This window comes from Delphinus delphis, chromosome 1 (assembly GCF_949987515.2).
Source record: "Delphinus delphis chromosome 1, mDelDel1.2, whole genome shotgun sequence".
NCBI lineage: Eukaryota > Metazoa > Chordata > Mammalia > Artiodactyla > Delphinidae > Delphinus > Delphinus delphis.
The window spans coordinates 94081326-94106523 of record NC_082683.1 but is presented as its reverse complement, the minus strand read 5'-3'; the positions used below and the strand labels follow the sequence as shown (position 1 = coordinate 94106523).

Here is a 25198-nt window from a genome sequence, read left to right as displayed (position 1 = left end):
CATAACTATAGAGTTCCCTTCCCTGCTGGAGAAATCCAAGAACCTCACAGAATACATTTTTTGGATAGCAAGAAAAATATACTGCAGTCTCAAGTCTCATTCTGCTTTTATATTCATCTCACATCTAATAAGTGTAGAAATACAGCTTATGGCTTTTTAGTGGGTTTTTCTTAGCGTACATTTCACAATTCTTTTCTTTTGTAGTTTTTGACACTGTTGTCTGCCAAAATTTCAGATATAGTAAACATAAACTATTTTGTGTGCATTGGAAAAACCATCAAATATAAAAGAGGCCTTTGTCACATATTTTGATGACTCGATGCAATTATAAACCTTTACAAAGTGAAGATAAATTTAATTTCAAAGATCCTAGATCAAGATGCAAGTTTTTTTAGAGTTATTCAGAATTCTAAGCTTATGACAGCCACTTACCTACAGATGAACTATACCAGGAATGTGAGTTTCATACAGCCTTCTGAAAAACCTTGTGTTTACTGTTTATACGTTGGACAAAAGTTAAAGACCCTGTTCTCCTTTGACTGAGAAATGGTAAAAGCACATGGTTTATGGTTTTGTTCCTTTGTGTGTGTGCATGAATATTTTGGAATTCACTGTTAGGACCATTCAGTATAACCATATGCAATTATGTCTGGCAAATTTTCATGGTGTTCACGTGTAGAAAAATGTGTTTCTTACCTTACTCAACATACAAGAAGCAATTAACAATGAAAAATATGTGTGTACTAGCAAGAAAGCATTGAGATAAAGAAATGGACTGTCTGCAATGCAATTAATTCCTATTCAGGTGAAACATATGAGAGCCTGTTACTTGTGGCTTAGCAAACTTGCATAAATATAAATAAGAAAGATGGTGGGATTATACGCAGAACCAGGTATTTCTATTTTAATGACATGTGAATAGGCCAACCAAAAAAAATGAAAATTTAGGAGTAAAAAAAATTGAGATAAATCAAAAAGCAATATTGGAGGAAAAAACAAAGAATAGGGATTTTTTGGCATTTACCGAGTGCTTTCACATATGTTAATTCTTTGATCCTTGTAACACCCTGGTGAGGTCTGTGTGGCAGATCTTATCCTCTTCCTTATCATTGAGGCTTGCCTGCAGTTGCACAGATTTTTATAGCAGAGCTGGGAAGAGAATGAGCTCTTCTGATGCCACATCCCTGCTGTCTGATACTGCCTTTTTCTGTTTTCCAACAACTAACACTGATGTATATCTAACTGATGACACTGGTTACAGTGTGGCTGCAACTATCATCAGAGATCATTCCTTACCAAAGGCCAATTTCAGACAGGTTCTTTGTCGTGGTCTTCTCTCCTTTTCTGGTCCTTTGGTTCCATTTCACGTACTCACAAAAAGTGAAGAATAAAAAAAAAAGAAGCCGGTCAGAATAATTCCCAAAGTAGTGCTTGCTAAAAGCTTATCCATCCATTCAGTCAATTAATTTGTATATTCACCTGTATTCCCATAATTCACGGCCACCCTGTACATCTCCCCTCCGCCGCCCCCCATGGCAGGCTGTGTGTTCCTGACAGTGAGAGAGTGACTGGCCAGAGTGACAGTTGCTCTGGCCCTTACCCATGTGTGATAAATCGCTTAGTAATCTCCACAGCACCATCATGCATACATTGAAAGTGTTTAGGGCATTGTAACTTGGGAGAACTTCCCATCTTTCATAAATAACCATTAATCTGTCCCTTTCACATTCAGCTTTCCACATCTGTTTCAAATTGTTCAGTGCTATTCCAGGAGTGCATTAAAGCTCCAGTCCAGGTGGTATTAAGGGGATAAATGAGCCACAGGGAAAAGACACTCTGTATTTTTCTTCAAGCAATTTTTTCTCCTTTGTACAAAGTTAGGAGCCAAGCAATTTACGATTAAGATTTTTGGAGGATATTTTCTATCATTTTCAGCCATCCTTGTTTATGAGTTTAAAAATGCAGTTTTAGCTCTGCCATTCTAGCATACATTAATGCTTTTCTCCATATAGGTAGATTGTAAATATCATTTCTACCAGCATTTCTAAGTGGTTTTAATTCATTGTGAGTCCCTGTAGTTTCCTATTGAAGAAAAATGAAAAATCGTTATAACCAAAGGTCAGTTGGGAATAAATGTCTGAATATGCATTTATATTTGTGACATTCAGGAATTTCAGAGACAGTTGTCAATTTTCTGTTTGATTCATTTTTATACAGGAAGCAACTTGCTTTTCAGGAAAAAAGGGATTATTTTATGAATTATAATTTAATATTGTTTTATGTCTGCAACATTTAATGAAAGCTATAAAGGTGCATATTTTCTTACCATATACAGCCCATAACCTATTCTCTCAGGTACTTTCCAAAGAGAATATTTTCATAATGACCCAAACTATACTGTTAGATTTACAAAAGTCCCATCACATAACGTAGAGAATGCCCTGTAGACTAAATGCATATGAAGATAGCACTATATGGTACATCAGATGACACATAACTGTAAATGTTTTCAAGTTGACCTTGAAGATGTTAAGGGACTCACAAAAACAAACATCAGACAGGAGGATAACGAAAAGAAGACTCCCTATCTCTGGCATTTGTAATAGGCATAAAAGGAATGACAAGTTGATTATCTGACCCGGAATAAAATGCCCACACAGGAAAAGTAAAGAAAAAGGAAATTCAGCTACATGTCTCTTATCAAGGTTAGTAAAAAATTCATAAATAGATCACATAAAGTGTACAAAATCATTGCCTTTGAAAATGGTTGATTTCATAGCTACAGTCTGCAGTTCCATCCATGCGTAGGAGATTGATAGCTGCTCCGCCCATTAGTATTAATGAGTGATCAATGCACAGCACACACACAAACACCAGGGAACCAAAGACACCCCACCTACACACTACTTTGTTTTTTAATCTTCCAAATGTTGTAGGATGGCTACTGCCTTATAAGTGGAAAATCATTAAGTATAGCACATATTATTTCCCATAGCTGAAACTGACATCTCATAGAAATTAGTGAGGAAATGTGACCTTATTCATCTATCTGTCTGTTATGTTAAATTCTTTCTCACCTCTTTGTCATCTAAGGGATGCCTGTGACCATTAAGGAAATGTAGCCTGCACTGCTAGGACATTTCATTAAGGAAAAAATACAGAATGATGTTAGTAGTCTGCTTAGTGAGAAAAATTCCTTCTCCTGGGAGTTCTCCAATAGCGTTAAATGCACTGTCACAGAATATCACTGCTTTTCCCGAACTCTGCATTCAATAGAGTAAGACCTTTCGTTCTTTTTCTGATGAAGGATAGGAATTGACAGTTCACCGTTCTTATAATTGCCAAAGTTTTCCAATTTGTTGATACATCTTCAAATATAGGTTTTAAAAAACCATTGTAAAGCTCTTGCTTAGGCCTTTCCCCTGAAAAACAGACTTACCTCCTTTGGTGTACTCTCAGAGGTCTTATTTTACTTTAAAACAATCACCCTTTTTTTCACTTATGAGCCTTGGTCAGTACATGGTTCCCACCTGCACACCCTTATATTTTCTACTCAGGTAGCATCGTGGTGCATTTATATTTATATAAGGGTCTAGCTAGTCATATAGTCCCCAAATATTATACTTACTTGTATCTCAGTGTCATGCTTAAAATAAAGCACCAAAAAGCACTCAGTAAATACAGTTGAATGAAAGGAACATTTCCTTCCAACCTTATAGTTACTGTGCTGCCATCACACTCTAGTGTCTGATTCTCCTCCCTCCTGGTGGTTCCTTCCTGCCTTCTAATTAGACTAATTTCTCTAAGTATTGTTTTCTTCTGTCTACATTTCCTTCCACAACGTTATTGCTCCTGTGACTTCAAGGTTCCCCTCTATATGACTGCCATCTAAATCTGTGTTATCTGGATGGATCACCTCCATCCTTGACTTTTCCCCTAATCTTTAACTCCCATAGTCTTCTCTTCTCATATCTAATCCATAGGCAGGTCCCAAACACTGTAGTTAAATGATGTCTCTAGCACCTGTTTCCCTTCCTCCAGACCTCCTTCCCTTTCTATGACACCATTTCTTTAATGTTATTCTCACCTATAAAGTCATGCCCATCTATAAGCCAGCTTGCATACTGATGCCAGGTTAGTTCTTCTAAAATATAATATAACCCCTTTATTGAAACCCCATGGCCAATGATAAATTCAGATATCACTGTCAAACTGGTTCCTTAGTACCTTTTAGCTTTCTTTCTACTGTGCCCTTTTATGAGTCTTACACTGTAGCGAGAAGCAGTGCAAAACTCTGAAGTTAGAACAATTGAATTTGAATTCTGGTTCTGTCACTTACTGGCTCTGTGATCATGGTCAAATCACTTAACTCCTCTATGTCTCATTTTTCTCACCTTTAAAATAGGGATAGTAGTTGGACCTACGACAAAAGATTATTATAAGGATTAAATGAAACACTCAGGGCAGTGTCTAGCATACAGTTAGGGGTACAATAAGTGTTACTCATTATTAGACTCCATTTAAAGGGAACGATTTGCATTTCCCATGCACATCCTGTAATTTCCTAGCCCCATGCCTTTCTCTTGATGTATTTTGTTTTCAGAATGTTCTCCATTTCCATCTCTATTTGTTTAAACCCTGCACATTTTACATTCATGTGCCCCCTCTTCCATGTAGCTTTTTGGCAAACCCCCAATACTCAGTTTAGCTTTTGAATTTCCATAGCATCTCCTGTACCTCTTTCAGTATTTAGCCCTTTCTATTTTGTATTATAATTAGGTGTATACATATCTTCTGAAAATACAGGGGAAAACAAGAACTGTTTTATGAATTTTTGCATTTTTCTCAGTGTCTAACCAAACATGAGATACTGTATTTGTTGACTAAATGAATGAATACCCCTCTTGTTCACTTACCTTTTCCCTAATATGCAAGTGCAATGTGGTTTGAGAACCTGGCCAAAATTATTATCTTCTCCTTGCTTGGTTACGTAATTGATCTCCTTCTATCCTAACCCCACCCTTTCCTCTTCTCTTTTTTCCCTCCTTTTCCCCATACCTCTGACTCTTCCCCCTTTTCTGCTCCACTTACCTTCTCTCTCTCCCACTCTCCCCTCCCCCATCTTCCCTTTTCTCCTCGTCTTCCTCCTCATCATTGTCTTGAATTCTAGATTCCCACTTTTTAAAATTTCCTCCACAAACTCATAGCCAAGATCTGTGGGAACAAAGCGATACTACTTCAAGAGGGAGATGTTTTCTGATCGTTTTTTGTTACTCTCTTTGTCAAAAATAATAGAGCATGTAGCATTCAATTATAATGCAACTTATTCATCTGAGCTACTGAGAAGCAAGCAATGGTTAAATGGCAAATAAAAACAAGCCCAATATCTGGACAAGGAGAAATAATCTCACAAGAACTTTTTAATTACATGTGCTTATTGTTGCCATATGTTTTGTTTTGTTTTTGCGGTACGCGGGCCTCTCACTGTCGTGGCCTCTCCCGTCGCGGAGCACAGGCTCCGGACGCGCAGGCTCAGGGGCCATGGCTCATGGGCCCAGCCGCTCCGCGGCATGTGGGATCTTCCCGGACCGGGGCACGAACCCGTGTGCCCTGCATCGGCAGGCGGACTCTCAACCACTGCGCCACCAGGGAAGCCCTGTTGCAGTATGTTTTGAGTACAGTTTGTCTTTCTAGAAAAGGGAAACAATTGTGTCATGAGATTGTTTTAAAGAGGAATTTGACCAAAGGTCTCCAAGAATAAATTCATTTCTTATTGTTAATTTCTTCCCTCTTTTCTCATTTACAATGGCGTTTTGAGTCGTAATCCTTTCTTCCAACATCTTAACTGTCCCTTTCCCTTAATCAGTATCCTGTTTCTTTCTCCTAAATTTGAAAATCATCTAAAATGTCATATTATGTTCTGTTTTCCATTTCCACATGTCTTGAAATGTCTCATCCTGTTGGAGGAACATTCTCATGAGTTCTGTTAGGGATACCAATATCCTAATTAATTATGAGCTTACACAAAACCAATGTGATCTACTTGTATTTATGAATATAAATTTGAAAGATATAGTATGCTATTATCTCTATTATAGGATTGAGGGGTGTGAAGTTAACAAAATTGAATGGTAGATTGGAAAGTCAAACTTGAATTCTTATTTTATAATTGTGATATGAAGCCATATGTAAAGTTTAACAATTTTAAAACCTTTCTGCTTATGCTTCCCTTCCTGAGCCATAGTCAGTTAATGCTTAGGACTGGATACAATGTGGAAGTAATTCTGAGGATCCCAACTGACAACATTATGCATCTACTGCTATGGGATCATCATTATAGTAAATTTGTTCTCAAAACTGGCATCTTTTTTTCTAATTTAGGGTAGAAATTTAACATCTGGAGAGGTTGGATTTTTTCCGAGTGATGCTGTCAAGCCTTGCCCATGTGTGAGTATTTTATTTCTTTGTACTTTGTTTTTTGATGCTATAATGAATTGTCAAGAAAGTACAAAGGATACTGGTCTGGCCCCTCATTAATTCTATTAATATTTTCTTATTAATAACATATTCCAAGATTATGATGATTCCATTGTCAGGAAATATTTTTAAATGTTAAGGGAAGGGGCTTCCCTGGTGGCGCAGTGGTTGAGAGTCCGCCTGCCGATGCAGGGGACATGGGTTCGTGCCCCGGTCCAGGAAGATCCCACATGCCACGGAGCAGCTGGGTCCGTGAGCCATGGCCGCTGAGCCTGCGCGTCCAGAGCCTGTGCTCTGCAACAGGAGAGGCCACAACAGTGAGAGGCCCGCTACCGCAAAAAAAAACAATGTTAAGGGAATACATGCAACAGGAAAATTTTACTTAGTATAATTTACAAAATTAACATTTTTATAAGGTTTTAGAAGGAATAAACTAAAGCTACTGATCAGATGTATTGTACAAACTTCCCTTTTCCCTCTGAGGTAAGAATGGTATGGTCTAATATATTTCCAGTCACTTTGGGTTACAGAGAGATTGCACTTCAACTAGTGTGTTTGAAAGCCTGCTAGAAAGCATGAATGTCCGCAGATTCTTCAGTCAAATCTCTTAATATATTTTTCTGTGCTTTAGTTTGTCATAACTGCTTATTTAGTGTCGTAATGACATTTTCTGAAAACATCAAACACGTTAGGCAGATACAAGAAGAATGAATATTTACTCAAATATTATTATGGATGAATATAACATAAAATATACTCTCTGATGCTTTATGAAATTTATAAATTTCTGTTTAGGGTGATGTTATTTTATCATCGTAATTTGGTGTTTGGGGTAGATTTTTCTGTGACACTTTTCAAGTTCTTAACTCTAATTAAAGGAAATTATTTTACTAATACAATGGAGTTATTGGTTTGTGGGGGAAAAAACCTTCTTAAACTATTCTGCTTGCCTTATTTCAGTCTTTCCCAGTTTTCTAAACTGAACATTCTTTTTAATATTATAAATGGGAATGTCTGCCATCCTTAACCTCAGATGTAGTCTGAAGAATAATTTACTCCACTCATTCAAGCTTAATTAATTTCAAAAGCAAAGGGAATCAAAAAGAAAAAAAGCTCTTGCTATTTCTGTTGGTTCTATGATCTAATGCCACATATTGTTCAGGTTATGTTGTAATCCCGAAAACAATTATTGAAATTTCATACCACTCTCATTTAATTAGATAAGCAAAAATGATTCTTCAGCTAGTTTTCTGTCATTTATATGAATAAGATTAAGGCTTCCTATGCTTAAAGAACTGATATTTATATGTAGGCACATACATTAAGATTTTGGGAACCTAGCACAGGGAGCTCAGCTTGGTGTTCTGTGATGACCTAGATGGGTGGGATGGGGGGGGGTAGGGGAGGGAGGCCCAAAAGTGAGGGGATATATGTATACATATAGCTGATTCACTTCATTGTACAGCAAAAATTAACAACACTGTAAAGCAATTATACTCCAATAAAAAAAAACTATTAAGCATTTCATGTACCATGTACTGTTTTCTTTTCACAGCTCCTTGAATATAGCATAGAATGAGCATTTGAAGTTTTATTTTAGGAATAGTATGGCACATAGTAGGTATTTAATAAATTTTTGTTGTATGAATGAACAAAGAAGTGAAAAAGCAAACAAAAGTTCCTAACTAAATGTAGGTAATTAACAATGGCAGATAGTAATTAAATCAGCTTATAGGATAATACTGAATGATATTTTGTGATCTGGTTAGTTACTAGAAAAAGAAATGTGCTTACAAGTTTAGCTAATGAAGAGTTGTAGAGGAACACATAATTGTGGGTAGGACTACCAACTAAATATGATTGTTTTTATAGCTTAAAATTAATAAATAGCTATTAAATTTTTACTGCTTTATTTAATGAAATTATAGATTCATTTGTTGGTTGTAGGTTAAGTTAGGTGAATGAAGCTAAGCAGAAGGAGGAAAAACACAGGAGACAATTTCATTTCTGGCAATATGGTTACTGGAGAGAAAGCCTAGAGCTAAAGCACAGTGCAAACTTGGGTGTCTCTCTGTGAATCGCAGAGCGCTCAGTGGGTGAACAAGAAGAAAACTATCCCACAGGAGAAGATATGCCTATCTTTGTCTTGGATCTTGGTGGGGAACAGAAAAAAAAGTCTCTCTCCCCTAAGAATTCTTAACTTTAGATCCAAAAACCACCCACATGGGGGGTTGGAATTCATACTAGCTTTGTGACCTAAATAATACTAAGCTAGAAACATAGTAGAACATACATATCAATAATTACCTTAAACATAAATGAATTAAATGTTGCAAACAAAAGACACAGACTGGCTGAATGGATACAGAAACAAGATCCATATATATGCTGTCTACAATAGAACCATTTCAGATCTAGGGGACACATACAGACTGAAAGTAAGGGGACTGAAAAAGGTATTTCATGAAAATGGAAATCAAAAGAAAGCTGGAGTAGCAATACTCATATAAAACAAAATAAACTTTAAAATAAAGACTATTACAAGAGACAAAGAAGGACACTACATAATGAGCAAGGATCAATCCAAGAAGAAGATATAACAATTATAAATATATATATATACCCAAATATATGAGGCAAATATTAATAGCTATAAAAGGAGAAATCAACAGTAACACAATAATAGGGGAGGACTTTAACACCCCACTTTCGACAGTGGACAGATCATTCAGACAGAAAATCAATAAGGAGACACAGGTCTTAAATGACACATTAGACCAGATGGACTTAATTGATATTAAAGAGCATTCCATCCAAAAGCAGCAGAATACACATTCTTCTCAAGTGCACATGGAACATTCTCCAGGATTGATCACCTGCTGGGCCACAAAGTGAGCCTCAGTAAATTTAAGAAAATTGAAATCACATCAAGCATCTTTTCCAACCACAACACTATGAGATTAGAAATCAACTACAAGGAAAAAAACTGTAAGAAACCATGAACACGTGGAAGCTAAACAATATGCTACTAAACAACCAATGGATCACTGAAGAAATCAGAGAGGAAATCAAAAAATACCAAGAGACAGATAAAAATGAAAGCACAATGATCCAAAACCTATGGGACACAGCAAAAGCAGTTCTAAGAGGAAAGTTTATAGCAATACAGTCTTACCTCAGGAAACAAGAAAAATCTCAAATAAACACACTAAGCTTACACCTACAGCAACTAGAGAGAGAAGAACAAACAAAACCCAAAGTTCATAGAAGGAAAGAAATCCTAAAGATCAGAGCAGAAATAAATGCAATGGAGATAAAAAACAATAGTAAAGATCAATGAAGCTATAAGCTGATTCTGTGGAAAGTTAAACAAAATAGATAAACCTTTAGCAAGACTCATCAAGAAAAAAAGGGAAGGGGCTCAGATCAATAAAATTACAAATGAAAAAGAAGTTACAACTGACACCACAGAAATACAAAGCATCATGAGAGACTACTATAAGCAACTATATGCCAATAAAATGGATAATCTAGAAGAAATGGACAAATCCTTAGAGAGCTACAATCTCCCAAGACTGAACCACGAGGAAATAGAAAATATGAAAGGACCAGTGTGGATGCCTTCTATGTAATAAAGGCCATATGTGACAGCTAGCATCATTACTCAATGAGGAAAAGCTGAAAGCATTCCCTCTAAGATAAGGAACAAGACAAGGATATCCACTCTTGCCACTTTTATTCAACATAGTTTTGGAAATCCTAGCCACAGCAATGAGAGAGAAAAAATAAAATAAAATGAATCCAAATTGGAAAGGAAGAAGTAAAACTGTCACCGTTTGCAGATGGCATCATACTATACGTGGAGAATCCTAAAGGTGCTACCAGAGAACTACTAGAACTCATCAATGAATTCAGTAAAGTTGCAGGATACAAAATTAATACACAGAAATCTGTTGCATTTCTATACACTAACAACAAAAGATCAGAAAAAGAAATTAAAGAAACAATGCCATTTACCGTCGCATCAAAAATAATAAAATACCTAGGAATAAACCTACCTAAGGAGGCAAAAGACGTGTACTCTGAAAACTATAAGACACTGATGAAAGAAATCAAAGATGACACAAACAGATGGAGAGACATACCATGTTCTTGGATTGGAAGAATCAATATTGTCAAAAATGACTATACTACCCAAGGCAATCTACAGATTCAGTGCAATCCCTATCAAATTACCAATGGCATTTTTCACAGACCTAGAACAAAATTTTTTTTAATTTGTATGGAGATACAAAAGACCCCAAATAGCCAAAGCAATCTTGAGAAGAAAAACGGAGCTGGAAGAATCAGGCTCCCTAACTTCAGGCTATACTATAAAGCTACAGTCATCAAAAGAGTACGGTACTAGCACAAAAACAGAAATATAGATAAATGGAATAGTATAGAAAGCCCAGAAGTAAACCCACATCCCTATGGTCAATTAGTCTATGACAAAGGAGGTAAGACCATAGAGTGGAGAAAAGACAGTCTCTTCAATAAATGGTGCTGGGATAACTGGACAGCTACATGTAAAAAAATGAAATTAGAACATTCTTTAATGCCATTTACAAAAATAAACTCAAAATGGATCAAAGACCTAAATGTAATACTGGATAGTATAAAACTCTTAGAGGAAAATACAGGCAGAACACTCTTTGACATAAATTGCAGCAATATCTTTTTCAATCCATCTTTTAGAGTAATAGAAATAAAAAGAAAAATAAACAAATGTGACCTAATTAAACTCAAAATCTTCTGCACATCAAAGGAAACCATAAGCAAAACAAAAAGACAACCCACAGAATGGGAGAAAATATTTGCAAATGATGCAACCAATAAGGGATTAGTCTCCAAAATAAACACTTTATGCAGCTCAATAAAAAGAAAAAAAAAAACAAACCACCCAATCAAAAAACGGGCAGAAGACCTAAATAGACATTTCTCCAAAGAAGATACACAGATGGCCAAGAGGTACATCCAAAGATGCTCAACATCAGTAATTATTAGAGAAATGCAAATCAAAACTACAATGAGACATCACCTCACACCAGTCAGAATGGCCATCACCAAAAAGTCTACAAACAATAAATGCTGGAAGGGGTGTGGAGAAAAGGGAACCCTCCTACACTCTTGGTGGGAATGTAAATTGGTACATCCACTATGGAGAACAGTATGGAGGTTCCTTAAAAAGCTAGAAATAGAGCTACCATATGATCCAGCAATCCCACTCCTGAGCACATATCCAGAGAAAACCATGGTTCAAAAGGATACATGCACCCCAATATTCATTGTTGCAATATTTACAATAGCCAAGACATGGAGGCAACCTAAATGTCCACTGACAGATGAATGGATAAAGAAGATGTGGTATATATATACAATGGAATATTACTCAGCCATTAAAAACAATGAAATAATGCCATTTGCAGCAACATGGATGGACCTGGAGATTATCATACTAAGTGAAGTAAAACAGAGAAAGACAAATATTATATGATATCGCTTATATGCGGAATCTAAAAAAATGATACAAATGAACTTATTTACAAAACAGAAACAGTCTCACAGAGGTAGAGGATGAATTTATGGTTACCGGGGGGAGCGGTGCAGGGGAGGCATAGATTGGGAGTTTGGAATTGACATTTACACACTGCTATATTTAAAACAGAAAACCAACATGGACCTACTGTATAACATAGGGAACTCTGCTCAACATTCTGTAATAACCTAAATGGGGAAAGAACTTGTATATGTATATGATGTATATGTATATGTATAACTGAATCACTCTGCTGTATACCTAAAACTAATGCAACATTGCTAGTCAGCAATACTCCAATATAAAATAAAATTTTTAAAAAGAAACATAGTATAAAATGATGCCACATTGATTGTGTTCCCAGTGCAAGTACAGATTCTCTCTAGATTGGCGCCTCAAAGGATTTCTACTGATAAAGTCCCAGGGATTATAAATTCACAATTTGGAATAATTATATTTATGAGGAAACAAACCCACCTTAAGCAAAAGTCAGCAGAGACAATAAAATGCAGAATTAGACCCACAAAGACAACAGGTAGTGGAATTATCAGATACTAAGTTCAAAATTGTATGTTTAATATGGTTGAAGAAATAAAAGGGGGAATAAAAGTCTAAAAGGAAAACAAGTCACTCTTGTTTGGGCATATTTCACAAAGAATCAGATATAGCAATTGAAATGAGGAACAATGGAAACATTACATGATGTATGAGACCCAGCTGGGCAGAAAATTGGAAGAAAAATCTGAATAAATTTCTCAGTGAACAGTCCAGAAAGATTAAGAGATAGAGAATGTAAGAGAATGGAATGATAAAGTTCAAATACGTCTATTGAGAGAGAGAATATAAATAATTGTGGGAAAGCAATGTTCAAATGATGGCTGAGAATTTTCCAGAATTTATGATAAAACTAAATAGTCAAGAAGAGTATATTAAACTTAATCAATACCTAGATACATTTTAGTGAAACTGCAGAACATCAAAGACAAAGAGAAAATATTAAAACCAACCTGAGAGAAAATACAGATTACCTATAAAGGGCTGATGATTAGACATATAGCTAACAACAGCAATAATGGAAACAATAGGAGTTTCCACTTCTGGTCATTGTCAAGTAGCTCCTATTGGACCAAGCCTCCCACAGAAAATAACTACAAACTCTGGACAAAATATTTTTTACAAAAACAACTATTTGAACATACTGGCTAGGAGAGGACTTGACATTCAGAAGAAGGATACTAGGTGAGTTTCCTGGCTTTAAGGCTAGCTTAAGGACAAACACTGGGCTGCACCATGCAGGGTGGCTGAAATACAGATAGAAACCTCACAGTATTACTGGCTTGAAGGGCAGAATATGGAGTTTGAAGCAAACACAGTCTGGAAAGGGAGATAACAAATCTTAGGAAGGAAAGAAGAGTGAGGGAGAACCTCAAATTCTGTGTATAAACATTGCCTCAGTCTCTGAGTGGTGCAGACTTCAAGTAGCTCAGCTTAGGCTAAAAGAACTTAACGAAGTATTCAGTTGCCCCTTACCACAGGGAAGACAGAGTTTGCAGTTGGAGTTCAAACAAGTTAACTGCCTGCTCTAAGAAAAACCACACTCTCTGTAGGAGCATAACTGAATCCAGGGCCTCTACAGCATATCATTCAAATTGTCCAAGAGGCCATCTAAAATCACTCAGTATACAAAAAAACAGGAAAACGTGAACCACACTCAAAAGAAAAGACAATTAAAGGATAACAACCCTCAGATGTCCCAAATGATAGAATTTGCAAGAAAGGATTTTTAAAGTAGCTATTATAATTGTGCTCAAGGACATAAATAAAGGAAAATACAGTTGACCCCTGAAACATGCAGGGATTAGGGTGCTGATCCTCCAAGCAGTGGAAAATTCACCTATAACTTATAGTCGCCCCTCTATATTCACAGTTCCTCCATATCTGTGGTTTCACATTCATAGATTCAATCAAAGGCAGATTGTGTTGTATTGTAGTATTTACTATTGAAAAAAATCCACGTATAAGTGCACCCATGCAATTCAAACCCGTTTTGTTCAAGGGTTAACTGTATGTTTATAATGAATGGACAGGAAACCTCAGCAGAGAAATAAGAACTATAAAAAAGAACTGAATGGGAATTCTATACAATGAAATTTCAATATTTGAAGCAGTAAGAATAATATACTCAAAGTTTTGAAAGAAAATTAGAAATATATCTTTCCTCAATGAGGATGAAATAATGACATTTCTAGCCAAACAAACACAGAAAGTTCACTTCTGTCTCATCTAGCTTTTATAAAATGTACTTGGGAAGAAGCATATATCTTATATTTAATTTTATATGTATGCTATATTCCCAATGAAATTTTTTTAAAACGCTACATCCACAGCAGAAGTTTTAACAATGTAAACAGCCTATGATGAAGGCAGAAAAAGGCATTAGGGAAAAACTGTCAAAGATGAGAACAAAATTGTTTATAGCCTTATATATGAGATGTTCCTCTAGACGAGGGCCCAAAGTACACATGATAGAAATGGGGAGGGCTCATGTCAGATGGAAAAGGACAGGATCCTACTCTGATGATGGGGATCACAGCTGAGAAGACAGTCCTGGCTCATCACGCATCAGAATGTACCAAAGAGAGAAAAAGCTTCAGAAGGACACATCCGGATGGAACAGCCTCAATCTCTGTTCTACTTTAGAATTTTATGTCACTCTTCACTTTTGTGGATCCTTCCCAGCTAAGAAAATCCAGTCAAAATATGTTGAAGGTCTTTACCTGCTCTGTCCTCTTTCTCTCTTTTTGCTGTCGTTCTCCAGGAAGAGAGAGATAGGTTTAGGAATAAGCATACATTTGAAGAATACAGAGAGGTAGAGGGAAGGAGGAAAACACTTTTTTCCCCATCAGATTTCTGAGGTCATGTATATTTTACTAAAAGGGAAACTGTTGAAGATTGATTTCTATTTGCGAAAACAAAATGGTATAAGAAAATATTCGCAGGAGTCGAATGGTATAATTTACTTTCAATATGTTATCTGTGTATCAGGATTTTACACAGTGGTGAAATTGAAAATGTGATCCATAGGATAAAATATTTAAAGATTAGTAACTTTAGAGATGTTCTGACCAGAAGGATAGTTTTTTACAAATAATTCTTAACCTGGAAGGTCAAAATATTAACAGCCCATTATGAAAATGGACATAGCTAGAGATATATTCACATTAACCAGACCTCAGTTACAAGTGAGGGTAACAGTATTTTTCATCACGCAGTATTAAAAGGCCCAGGAATAACATGGAATGTATACATCAAAGATTCAGGTGATTCATGAAAATTACACAGTATGAATTGTATTTGTTGTTTTATGAATATTGGTGTGCCTTCTTTGGCTTTGCTCATTTTCTAATTGCAATCAGCAACTAGAAGTTTTCTTTTTCTTTCTTTATTTGCATAGAAAATAAAGTTTTTCTCTTTTGTAAAACTCCATAGGAGAAAAGGGAAAAATGAGTATTTCCTATGACTTTTTCATAAATAAATGGTTTTCCAGTTGGTAGACTTCTAAATCAGAGTTTAAAATTTGTGATACACAATAAGAGTCTATATCAGGTGTATATGGTTTATTTTGCCTGTTTTCCCCGTGTATTGGGAAAGCAGTGTGCTATTTGGTTTTCCTAACATTTTCATTTTAATTTTCTATGATAGGATTAAACTGCCTTGATAATAAATACCAAAAGATTCCAATTCATATTTTTCCTGTTATCTCTTCCTTTAGAGGTACAGTGGCAGTAAAATGAATGAAAGAATTAAAGTGAAATGAATTATTTTCTACTTATCTGACATATACTATGATTTGCTCTGTATAATATTGCCAATGGATAATTCTAGGACTGTGCTACCTAGGGTTTTATAGAGCTGAGTCAGCTGAACTGAATTAATGATTGATTTCTAAAAGCTTCCCTTAAGTAAACTTAATCTATTTTTGCCTTTTTACATCCTAGGTGCCCAAACCAGTAGATTATTCTTGCCAACCCTGGTAAGTATTAAAAATGTTTATTAGCTGAGTTGAAATACCATACCCTTAGCTCGAGGACGCCTTAAATGAGGGAGTAGTAAACTACATTCCATTTCCATTTGTCCTGGCTAAAGCTGTTTTCAGATGCAACAAAACACCATAATGAATTTATATATTGCTGACCTTTCCATATCTTTATCAGAGAGTGGTGCATGTGTGTGTACAAGCACATGTACTTGGCTGTAAATCCAAAGTTTATACCATCCACAGAGAGGAACGGGACATGGGCAAATATGTATATTGTATTTTAGAAGAGTAAATTTCATGGAGTTGAGAAAAAAGGTATGATTCCATTTTCTGAAACTAAAATTTAACCCAGAAAGGACAGTAGATCCTAAAAATACACTTTATAACACATAATATTGGAGGAGCAAGATGTGTCCAAGTCTAAAGTTTTAGGTCTCTGTGGAGCTCACATAACACTTGGAGGTTAGCAGTATCACTAACAGAAACAAGGAAGCAGTAGATAGTGATTATTATTTTTTAGACATTATGAGTTTAAGGGGAAATGATATCCTCAACTGGAAAAACTATTCAGAATCTAGAATAGTTATAATCATTATATGATAATAACTAACATATTCTGGGTATTTAGTATGTACTTAGTATTTTACACATTTTGCTTTGTTTTTCCAACATCTGTATAAGGAAGGTTATTTTTATTATTTTTACAGATGAGGAAACAAAGGTTAAGGCCAACCAGCTAGTAAATGGTACAGCCAGGATTCCAAGTTATGCTGTCTGTACGTTGGCACACCACCTGTTAAAGTACAAAACATGGGCATATTTACTTATTGATATTTGCTTCCTGAATTTTGAGTTTGGCTCCTCTTAAAATGACTGCATCTATTTTTACTTTCTTGATATTGAAATATATGTATACAAACTAGATATCAGGATATGTATATAAATGAGATATTCTGAGAGTATATAGTACTAGTTCAGTTTGCAGGTGTAGCTAACACCTGAGTTCTTTGATATTTTAAATTCTGATCATTTTCTGTTATATAACCAAAGCATGAAAAATGCCGGGTTACTGTAGGAATATATTGTCCATAGTATGAGATCCTCTCCTCAGCAGTCTTGCTCTCCCTCCCCAGCAATTTCTGCCTTCTGTGGTCATTGTCTGCTTTCCCTGACATCCCTCTCTGGGCTTCAGCACTGAGCTTGCTGGAGAAATTGTAGCAGGTCTGTAATGGAACTGGAAATCTTTGCTACATGTTTACCTGGTTTAAGATAAATTTGAGGTCTTACTTTTCGTGGAATTAAAGACTGTAATCCTGACAAATTAAGTTTGGAGAATAGAGCTGATAGCATGGATAATCAAACTGAAAAACATCAAGGACTGGTGAAATCATGAGAGTGTGATGATAGTTTCCTTCTCGTTTCTTTTACTATTTTTCATGTAAGTAGGCATAATAGTTACAAGAGTAATGAGAAATACTAAAGCCACAAACTAGATGGATTTTTTTTTAATTGGAGTATAATTGCTTTATGATATTGTGTTAGTTTCTGGTGTACAACGAAGTGAATCAGCTATATGCATACCTATATCTCCTCCCTCTTGGACCTCCCTCCCATCTCCCCCAATCCCACCCACCTAGGTCATCACAGAGCACCAAGCTGAGCTCCCTGAGCTGTACCACAGGTTCCCACTAGCTATGTATTTTACACATGGTAGTGTATTTATGTCAAACCTAATTGCCCAATTCATCCCACCCTCCCCTTCCCCCTATGTCTACATGTCTGTTCTCTACGTCTGTGATGGATTTTATGAAATAAACCAATCAGGTACCTGGGAACCAGTCAGGGCACAGGAGATTTGTTTTTGAGCCCTTTGTTTTAAAATGTACCCTTGCCAATATGTAAAATTCTATTGAATATATGACCAGTTAGAAAAGTATCGTTCCTACTGATAAAAAAAAAAAATCAAGATGTTCAGATGAGGGAAGACCCTTGAAAACAGTAAGAAATAGATATAGTATAATTTCATAATTACTTTTTCTTCTTTTCTGAGCAACTTGGACAATTTCTTCACACTAAGCAGGCAGTTTCATGTGAAATGACTTCTGCTAAGGAACAAAATGATCAGAAAATGAAATCTTCAATTTTAGAAATACTAAACTGTTTAGAGAAAAATTACACTGTGGTTCTCAAGTCATTAAGAAAGTGAATAACACCAACTGTATGGTGTATTTATTATTTCCACATTTTAAAACAAGTTGCTCCCATAAGGTAAACTTTATCTCTTTCATAGGCCATGAAATAAAACAGAATTCAAGATGATTATCTTCAACAATCTATGTTTTGGGGTGTCACGAAGGCAGGGATGAGGCATGGGGCTTAAATCTGGGGAACTGTCTGAAAATCCTTATGAAGAAAAGGATACAGATGCCAAGGAACCTACCTCATCCTCCAAGTAGTTAGGCAACTTACCTTTCCCTACCTTAGCAGGAGACATAAGTTAGAAGGTATATTACATGGAAAAATTGAGCCATATGGGGCCTAGACTTGGAAAGAGCAGGACCAGCAGAGATTGGGAGAGCTGTCATACTGAAACCAGATGGGTCAAATTAAGGAAAGTCAATATACAGACTGATGATGATTCCCAGTTCCTTTGTGTAGCTCAATTTCAGTACTGTGACAGCTGTGTCTCACACACATGGACTACTCTCTTCTTGCATCCAGATAGGAATTTGGAAGATTTTTCTCTAAAGAAACAGAATAGACTCAAAATAAAAAATCTAAAATCCAGCCCCATCATAAGGTTCTTGCCAAACGATCAGGTTCCCACCCAATGAGCCTCCCTTGCTTCCTCCACACAGAGCTTCCAGTCAGTTCTTGGCTTGGATGCCCTTCCTCTTAAATATAAGCAGACAACAAGGAGTAACCAGGCATTTGAGAAAAGCCTTGAAGTAAAGAATAAATAGGAAAAAGAAACTTGGAAGAATTACAGACATTAGAATGGGCAGAAGAAAGAAGCCTTAAAGTTATATTCTCAGAATTAAGAGATGACAATGTATCCATAGAAGTGAGATGGATGTTTTATAAAAGCAACAATCAGATAATAAGAAAGAGCTCTTCTAGTTAAGTATTGAGTACAGAAACTGGAAAATAAAGTTGAGTAAATCCTTCAGAAAATCAAAGAGAGATAATATGAGAGAAAAGATAGAGTAGGGGGCTTCCCTGGTGGTGCAGTGATTGAGAATCTGCCTGCCACTGCAGGGGACATGGGTTCGAGCCCTGGTCTGGGAGGATCCCACGTTCTGCAGAGCAACTAGGCCTGTGAGCCACAACTACTGAGCCTGCACGTCTGGAGCCTGTGCTCCGCAACAAGAAAGGCCGCGATAGTGAGAGGCCCACGCACCGCGATGAAGAGTGGCCCCTGCTTGCCGCAACTAGAGAAAGCCCTTGTACAGAAACGAAAACCCAACACAGCCAAAAATAAATAAATAAATAAATTTTAAAAAAGAAAAAAAATGATAGAGTAGACAAGTGACCTGAGAAGTCCAGCCTTCACTTACTAGAACTCCAGAAAGGGAAACTGAGAACAATTATCAAAAAAAACAAAAAAAACAAAAAATTTTTTTTAGAACTGAAGGGTATATGGCTCCAAATCAAAGATACTACCAAGGGCCAAGGACAATATTGAACATTTAGTACAGCACATAACTGAAAGGCATATTAACATGAAAGTTTGCTACATAGAGAAAACAAAGCATCTGAGAGTTTCCAGGGAGAAAAAAATTCAGATTACATACAAAGACTTGGAAACCAAGATGGCACTGAATTGGATGTTAGAACAGTAGAGCGATGCCTTAAAATTTGAGAAGCAAATAATTTCTCACCTATAATTCTATATCCAGCCAAACTGTGAATTAAGGATTATTAAGTAAAATAAAAATATGTTCATAGATGTGAGGCCTTCTGAGTACTAAATCCCATGTATTCATTTATAGGAATCTGAAGGATGAGCTAGTAAACCAAAAAAGAGGGAGATACAGAATCTAGGAAATGGGAGTAAAGGGATGTCCAGGACTACAGTAATTCAGCAGGCTTAGAGAGCAAGCAGTGGTGATTAGACCAAGAGGGTGGAGAGCTTGCTTGGGAAAGACGAATGTCTCTCCATAGAAAAAATTATTATGTACAGTACATGGTGTTGAAAATGTATCACTGAGGGGTTTATAATCCTCTTGGAGAATTTGGAAAAAAATCTGTGGTAGAGACAAAGAAGTTTGAGCAAAAAAAAACTTGAGGACTTTTTTTTTTTTGTGGTATGCGGGCCTCTCACTGCTGCGGCCTCTCATGTTGCGGAGCACAGGCTCCGGACGCGCAGCCTCAGCAGCCATGGCTCACGGGCCCAGCCACTCCGCGGCATGTGGGATCCTCCCGGACCGGGGCATGAACCCATGTCCCCTGCATCAGCAGGCGGACTCTCAACCACTGCACCACCAGGGAAGCCCGAGGACTTGTTTTTTGATGTCAGATGTTCTTCGAACGTGACAACATGACACAACTGGGTAAGATGATGACTTAGCTTTGGAGAGGTTACACAAAGAATGAGGTGCAGCACTATGAAGGCATGAGCATAAGTGGAGAAACAGTGATTTTCCATCCTGACATCTAAAATTGATAAAGACCCAGAAGGAGAAGAGAGGGAGAAAGGGCCTGAGAAAATAATATTTGAAGAGATTATAGCTGAAATCTTCCCTAACATGAGAAAGGAAACAATCAATCAAATCCAGGAAGCACAGAGAGTCCCATACAAGATAAACCCAAGGAGGTACATGCCAAGACACAAATCAATCAAACTGACAAAAAGTAAAGACAAAAAATATTAAAAGCAACAAATAACATACAAGGGAACCCTGATATGGTTATCAGCTGATTTTTAAGCAGAAACTCTGCAGGCCAGAAGGGAGTGGCACAATACATTTAACATGATGCAAGGGAAAAACCTAAAACCAAGAGTACTCTACCCAGCAAGGCTCCCATTCAGGTTTGATGGAGAAATCAAAAGTTTTACAGATAAGCAAAAGCTAAGAGAATTCAGCACCACCAGACCAGCTTTGCAAAAAATGCCAAAAGAACTTCTCTCTACAGAAAAGGCCACAACTAAAATCAAGAAAATTATGAATGGGAAAGCTCACCAGTAAAGGCAAACATAAAGTAAAGGTAGGAAGTCATCCATGCACAAATATGATATCAGAACCAGCAATAATGAGAAAAGGAGAGTACAAATGCAGGATATTGGAAATGCATTTAAAATTAAGAGATCAACAACTTAAAACAATCTTGTATATATATAGACTGCTACATCAAAACCTCATGGGAGATATATAATGAGAGGAGACAAGATGGCAGGGTAGAAGGACACATGCTCACCCCTTCTTATGGAAACACCAGAATCACAACTAACGACTGAAACAACCACCAACAAAAAAACGCTGGAACCTACTAAAAAAGATATTCTACATCCAAAGACAAAGAAGAAGCCACAACAAGACAGTAGGAAGGGCACAATCGCAATAAAATCAAATCCATACACACCAGGTGGCCAACTCACTAACTGGAAGACAATTATACCACAGAAGTTCTCCCACAAGAGTGAAAGTTCTGAGCCCCACATTAGGCTCCCCAGCTTGGAGGTGTGGCAACAGGAGAGGAAGCCCCCAGAGAATCTGTCTTTGAAGGCCAGCAGGATTTGATCACAGCAGTTCCACGGGACTGGGGGAAACAGAAACCCCACTCTTGGTGAGTGCACACAGGATCTCATGTGCACCAGGACCCAGGGAAAAACGTGGTAACCTCATAAGAGACTGAGCCAGACTTACCTGCTAGTATTAGAGGGTCTCCTGTGAAGGCAGGGGTGGCTCTGGCTCACTGTAGGGACAAGGACACTGGTAGTGGCAGGTTTGACAAACTCATTGGCATGAGCCCTCTTGAAGGCTGCCATTATCTCACCAAGACCTGGCCCCACCCAACAATCTGTAGGCTCCAGTGCTGGGATACCTCAGGCCAAACAACCAACAGGGCGGGAACACAGCCCCATCCATTAGCAGACAAGCTGCTTAAAGTCTTCCTGAATAAACAGCTGCCCAGTAAACACACCCCCTGACATGGCCCTGCCCACCAAAGGGAGAAGACCCAGCTCCACCCACCAGTGGGCAGGTACCAGTCCCTCACACCAGGAAGCCCGCACAAGCCTCTTAGACAGCCTCATCCACCAGAGGGCAGACAGCAGAAGAACTACAACCCTGCAGCCTGCAGAACAGAAACCACAATCACAGAAAGACAAAATGAGACAGCAGAGGAATATGTCCCAGATGAAGGAACAAGATAAAACCCCAGAAGAACTAAGTAAAGTGGAAATAGACAATCCACCTGAAAAAGAATTCAGAGTAATGATAGTAAAGATGATCCAAGAGCTTGGAAAAAGAATGGAGGCACAGATTGAGAAGATACAAGAAATGCTTAATAAAGACCTAGAAGAACTAAAGAACAGATGAACAGTACAATAACTGAAATGAAAAAATAAACTAGAAGGAATCAGTAACAGAATAACTGAGGCAGAAGAATGGATAAGTGACCTGGAAGACAGAATGGTGGAAATCATTGCCATGGAACAGAATAAAGAAAAAAGTATGAAAATAAATGAGGACAGGCTACAAGACCTTAGGGACAACATTAAATACACCAACATTCACACTATAGCAGTCCCAGAAGGAGAGAAGAGAAAGGATCTGAGAAAATATTTTAAGAGATAATAGCTGAAAACTTCCTTAACATGGGAAAGGAAACAGTCACCCAAGTCCAGGAATCACAAAGAGTCCCAGGCAGGATAAACCCAAGGAGGAACACACCAAGCCACATAGTAATAAAATTGATGAAAATTAAAGATAGAGAAAAAAATATTAACAGCAACTAGGGAAGAGCAACAAATAACATACAAGGGAACTCCCATATGGTTATCAGCTGATTTTTCAGCAGAAACTCTACAGGCCAGAAGGGAGTTTCATGATATATTTAAAGTGATGAAAGGGAAGAACCTACAACCAAGAATATTCTACCCAGCAAGGCTTTCATTCAGATTTGACAGAGAAATCAAAAGTTTTACATACAAGCAAAAGCCAAGAGAACTCAGCACTACCAGACCAGCTTTGCAACAAATGCCAAAGGAACTTCTCTAGGCAGAAGAGGCCACAACTAGAATCAAGAAAATTACAAATGTAAAATCTCATCAGTAAAGGCAAACATACAGTAAAGGTAGGAAATCATTTCCACACAAATATATCAAAACCAGCAACTGTGAGTGGAGGAGAACACAAATGCAGAATACTGAAAATGCATTTGAAATTAAAAGACCAACAACTTAAAACAATCTTGTATATATATAGACGGCTATATCAAAACCTCATGGTAGCTGCAAACCAAAAATCTACAATAGATACACACACAAAAAAAGAAAAAGGAATCCAAACACAACACTATAAATTTGGTCATCAAATCACAAGAGAACAAAAGAGGAAGGGAAGAAAAAACACCAACAAAAACAAATCCAAAACAATTAACAAAATGGCAATAAGAACATACATATTGATAATTATCTTAAACATAAACAGATTAAATGCAACAGTCAAAAGACACAGACTAGCTGAATGGATACTAAAACAAGACCCATATATATGGTGTCTACAAGAGACCCACTTCTGATCTAGGGACACATACAGACTGAAGTGAGACGATGGAAGAAGATATATCCATGCAAATGAAAACAAAAAGAAAGATGCAGTAGCAATGCTACAGATCTAGGGACACATACTGACTGAAAGTAAGGTATGTAAAAAATTCTATTCCATGCGAATGGAAATGAAAAGAAAGCTGGAGTAACAATACTCATGTCAGACAAAATAGACTTTAAAATAAAGACTATTACAAGAAACAGAGAAGGGCACTACATAATGATCAAGGGATCAATCCAAGAAGAAGATATAACAATTGTAAATATACATGCACCCAACATAGGAGCACCTCAATATATGAAGCAAATACTAACAGCCATAAAAGGAGAAACTGACAATAACACAGTAATAGTGGGAGACTTTAACACCCCGCTTTCATCAATGGACAGATCATCCAGACAGAAAATCAATAAGGAAACACAGGCATTAAATGACATATTAGACCAGGTGGACTTAATTGATATTTACAGAGCATTCCATCCAAAAGCAGCAGAATACACATTCTTCTCAAGTGCACATGGAACATTCTCCAGGATTGATCACCTGCTGGGCCACAAAGCGAGCCGCAGTAAATTTAAGAAAATTGAAATCACATCAAGCATCTTTTCCAACCACAACGCTATGAGATTAGAAATCAACTACAAGGAAAAAAACTGTAAAAAAACACAAACACGTGGAAGCTAAACAATATGCTACTAAACAACCAATGGATCACTGAAGAAATCAAAGAGGAAATCAAAAGATACCTAGAGACAGACAAAAGTGAAAGCACGATGATCCAAAGCCTATGGGACACAGCAAAAGCAGATCTAAGAGAGCAGTTTATAGCAATACAGTCTTACCTCAGGAAACAAGAAAAATCTCAAATAAACACCCTAAGCTTACACCTAGAGCAACTAGAGAGAGAAGAACAAACAAAACCCAAAGTTAGTAGAATGAAAGAAATCATAAAGATCTGAGCAGAAATAAATGAAATAGAGATGAAGAAAATAGAAAAGATCAATGAAACTGTAAGCTGGTTCTTTGAAAAGATAAACAAAATTGACAGAACTTTAGCCAGACTCATCAAGAAAAAGAGGGAGAGGGTTCAAATCAATACAATTAGAAATGAAAAAGAAGTTACAACTGACACCACAGAAATACAAAGGATCATAAGAGAGTACTACAAGCAACTATATGCCAATAACATGGACAACCTAGAAGAAATGGACAAATTCTCAGAAAGGTACAATCTCCCAAGACTGAACCAGGAAGAAATAGAAAACATGAACAGACCAATCACAAGTACTGAGATTGAAACTGATTAAAAGACTCCCAGCAAACAAAAGT

At 37.0% G+C, this 25198-nt stretch overlaps 1 protein-coding gene across 1 annotated transcript in view; it reads left to right on the top strand.

Annotated features, from left to right (window-relative positions):
- VAV3 (vav guanine nucleotide exchange factor 3) overlaps nt 1–25198 on the top strand; it is a 395580-nt gene that overhangs the window by 338554 nt on the left and 31828 nt on the right. Inside the window, exons 21-22 of the mRNA XM_060026411.1 lie at nt 6382–6447; nt 16054–16088. Coding sequence (XP_059882394.1) covers nt 6382–6447; nt 16054–16088 — 101 coding nt within the window. The remainder of the gene's footprint in view (nt 1–6381; nt 6448–16053; nt 16089–25198) is intronic.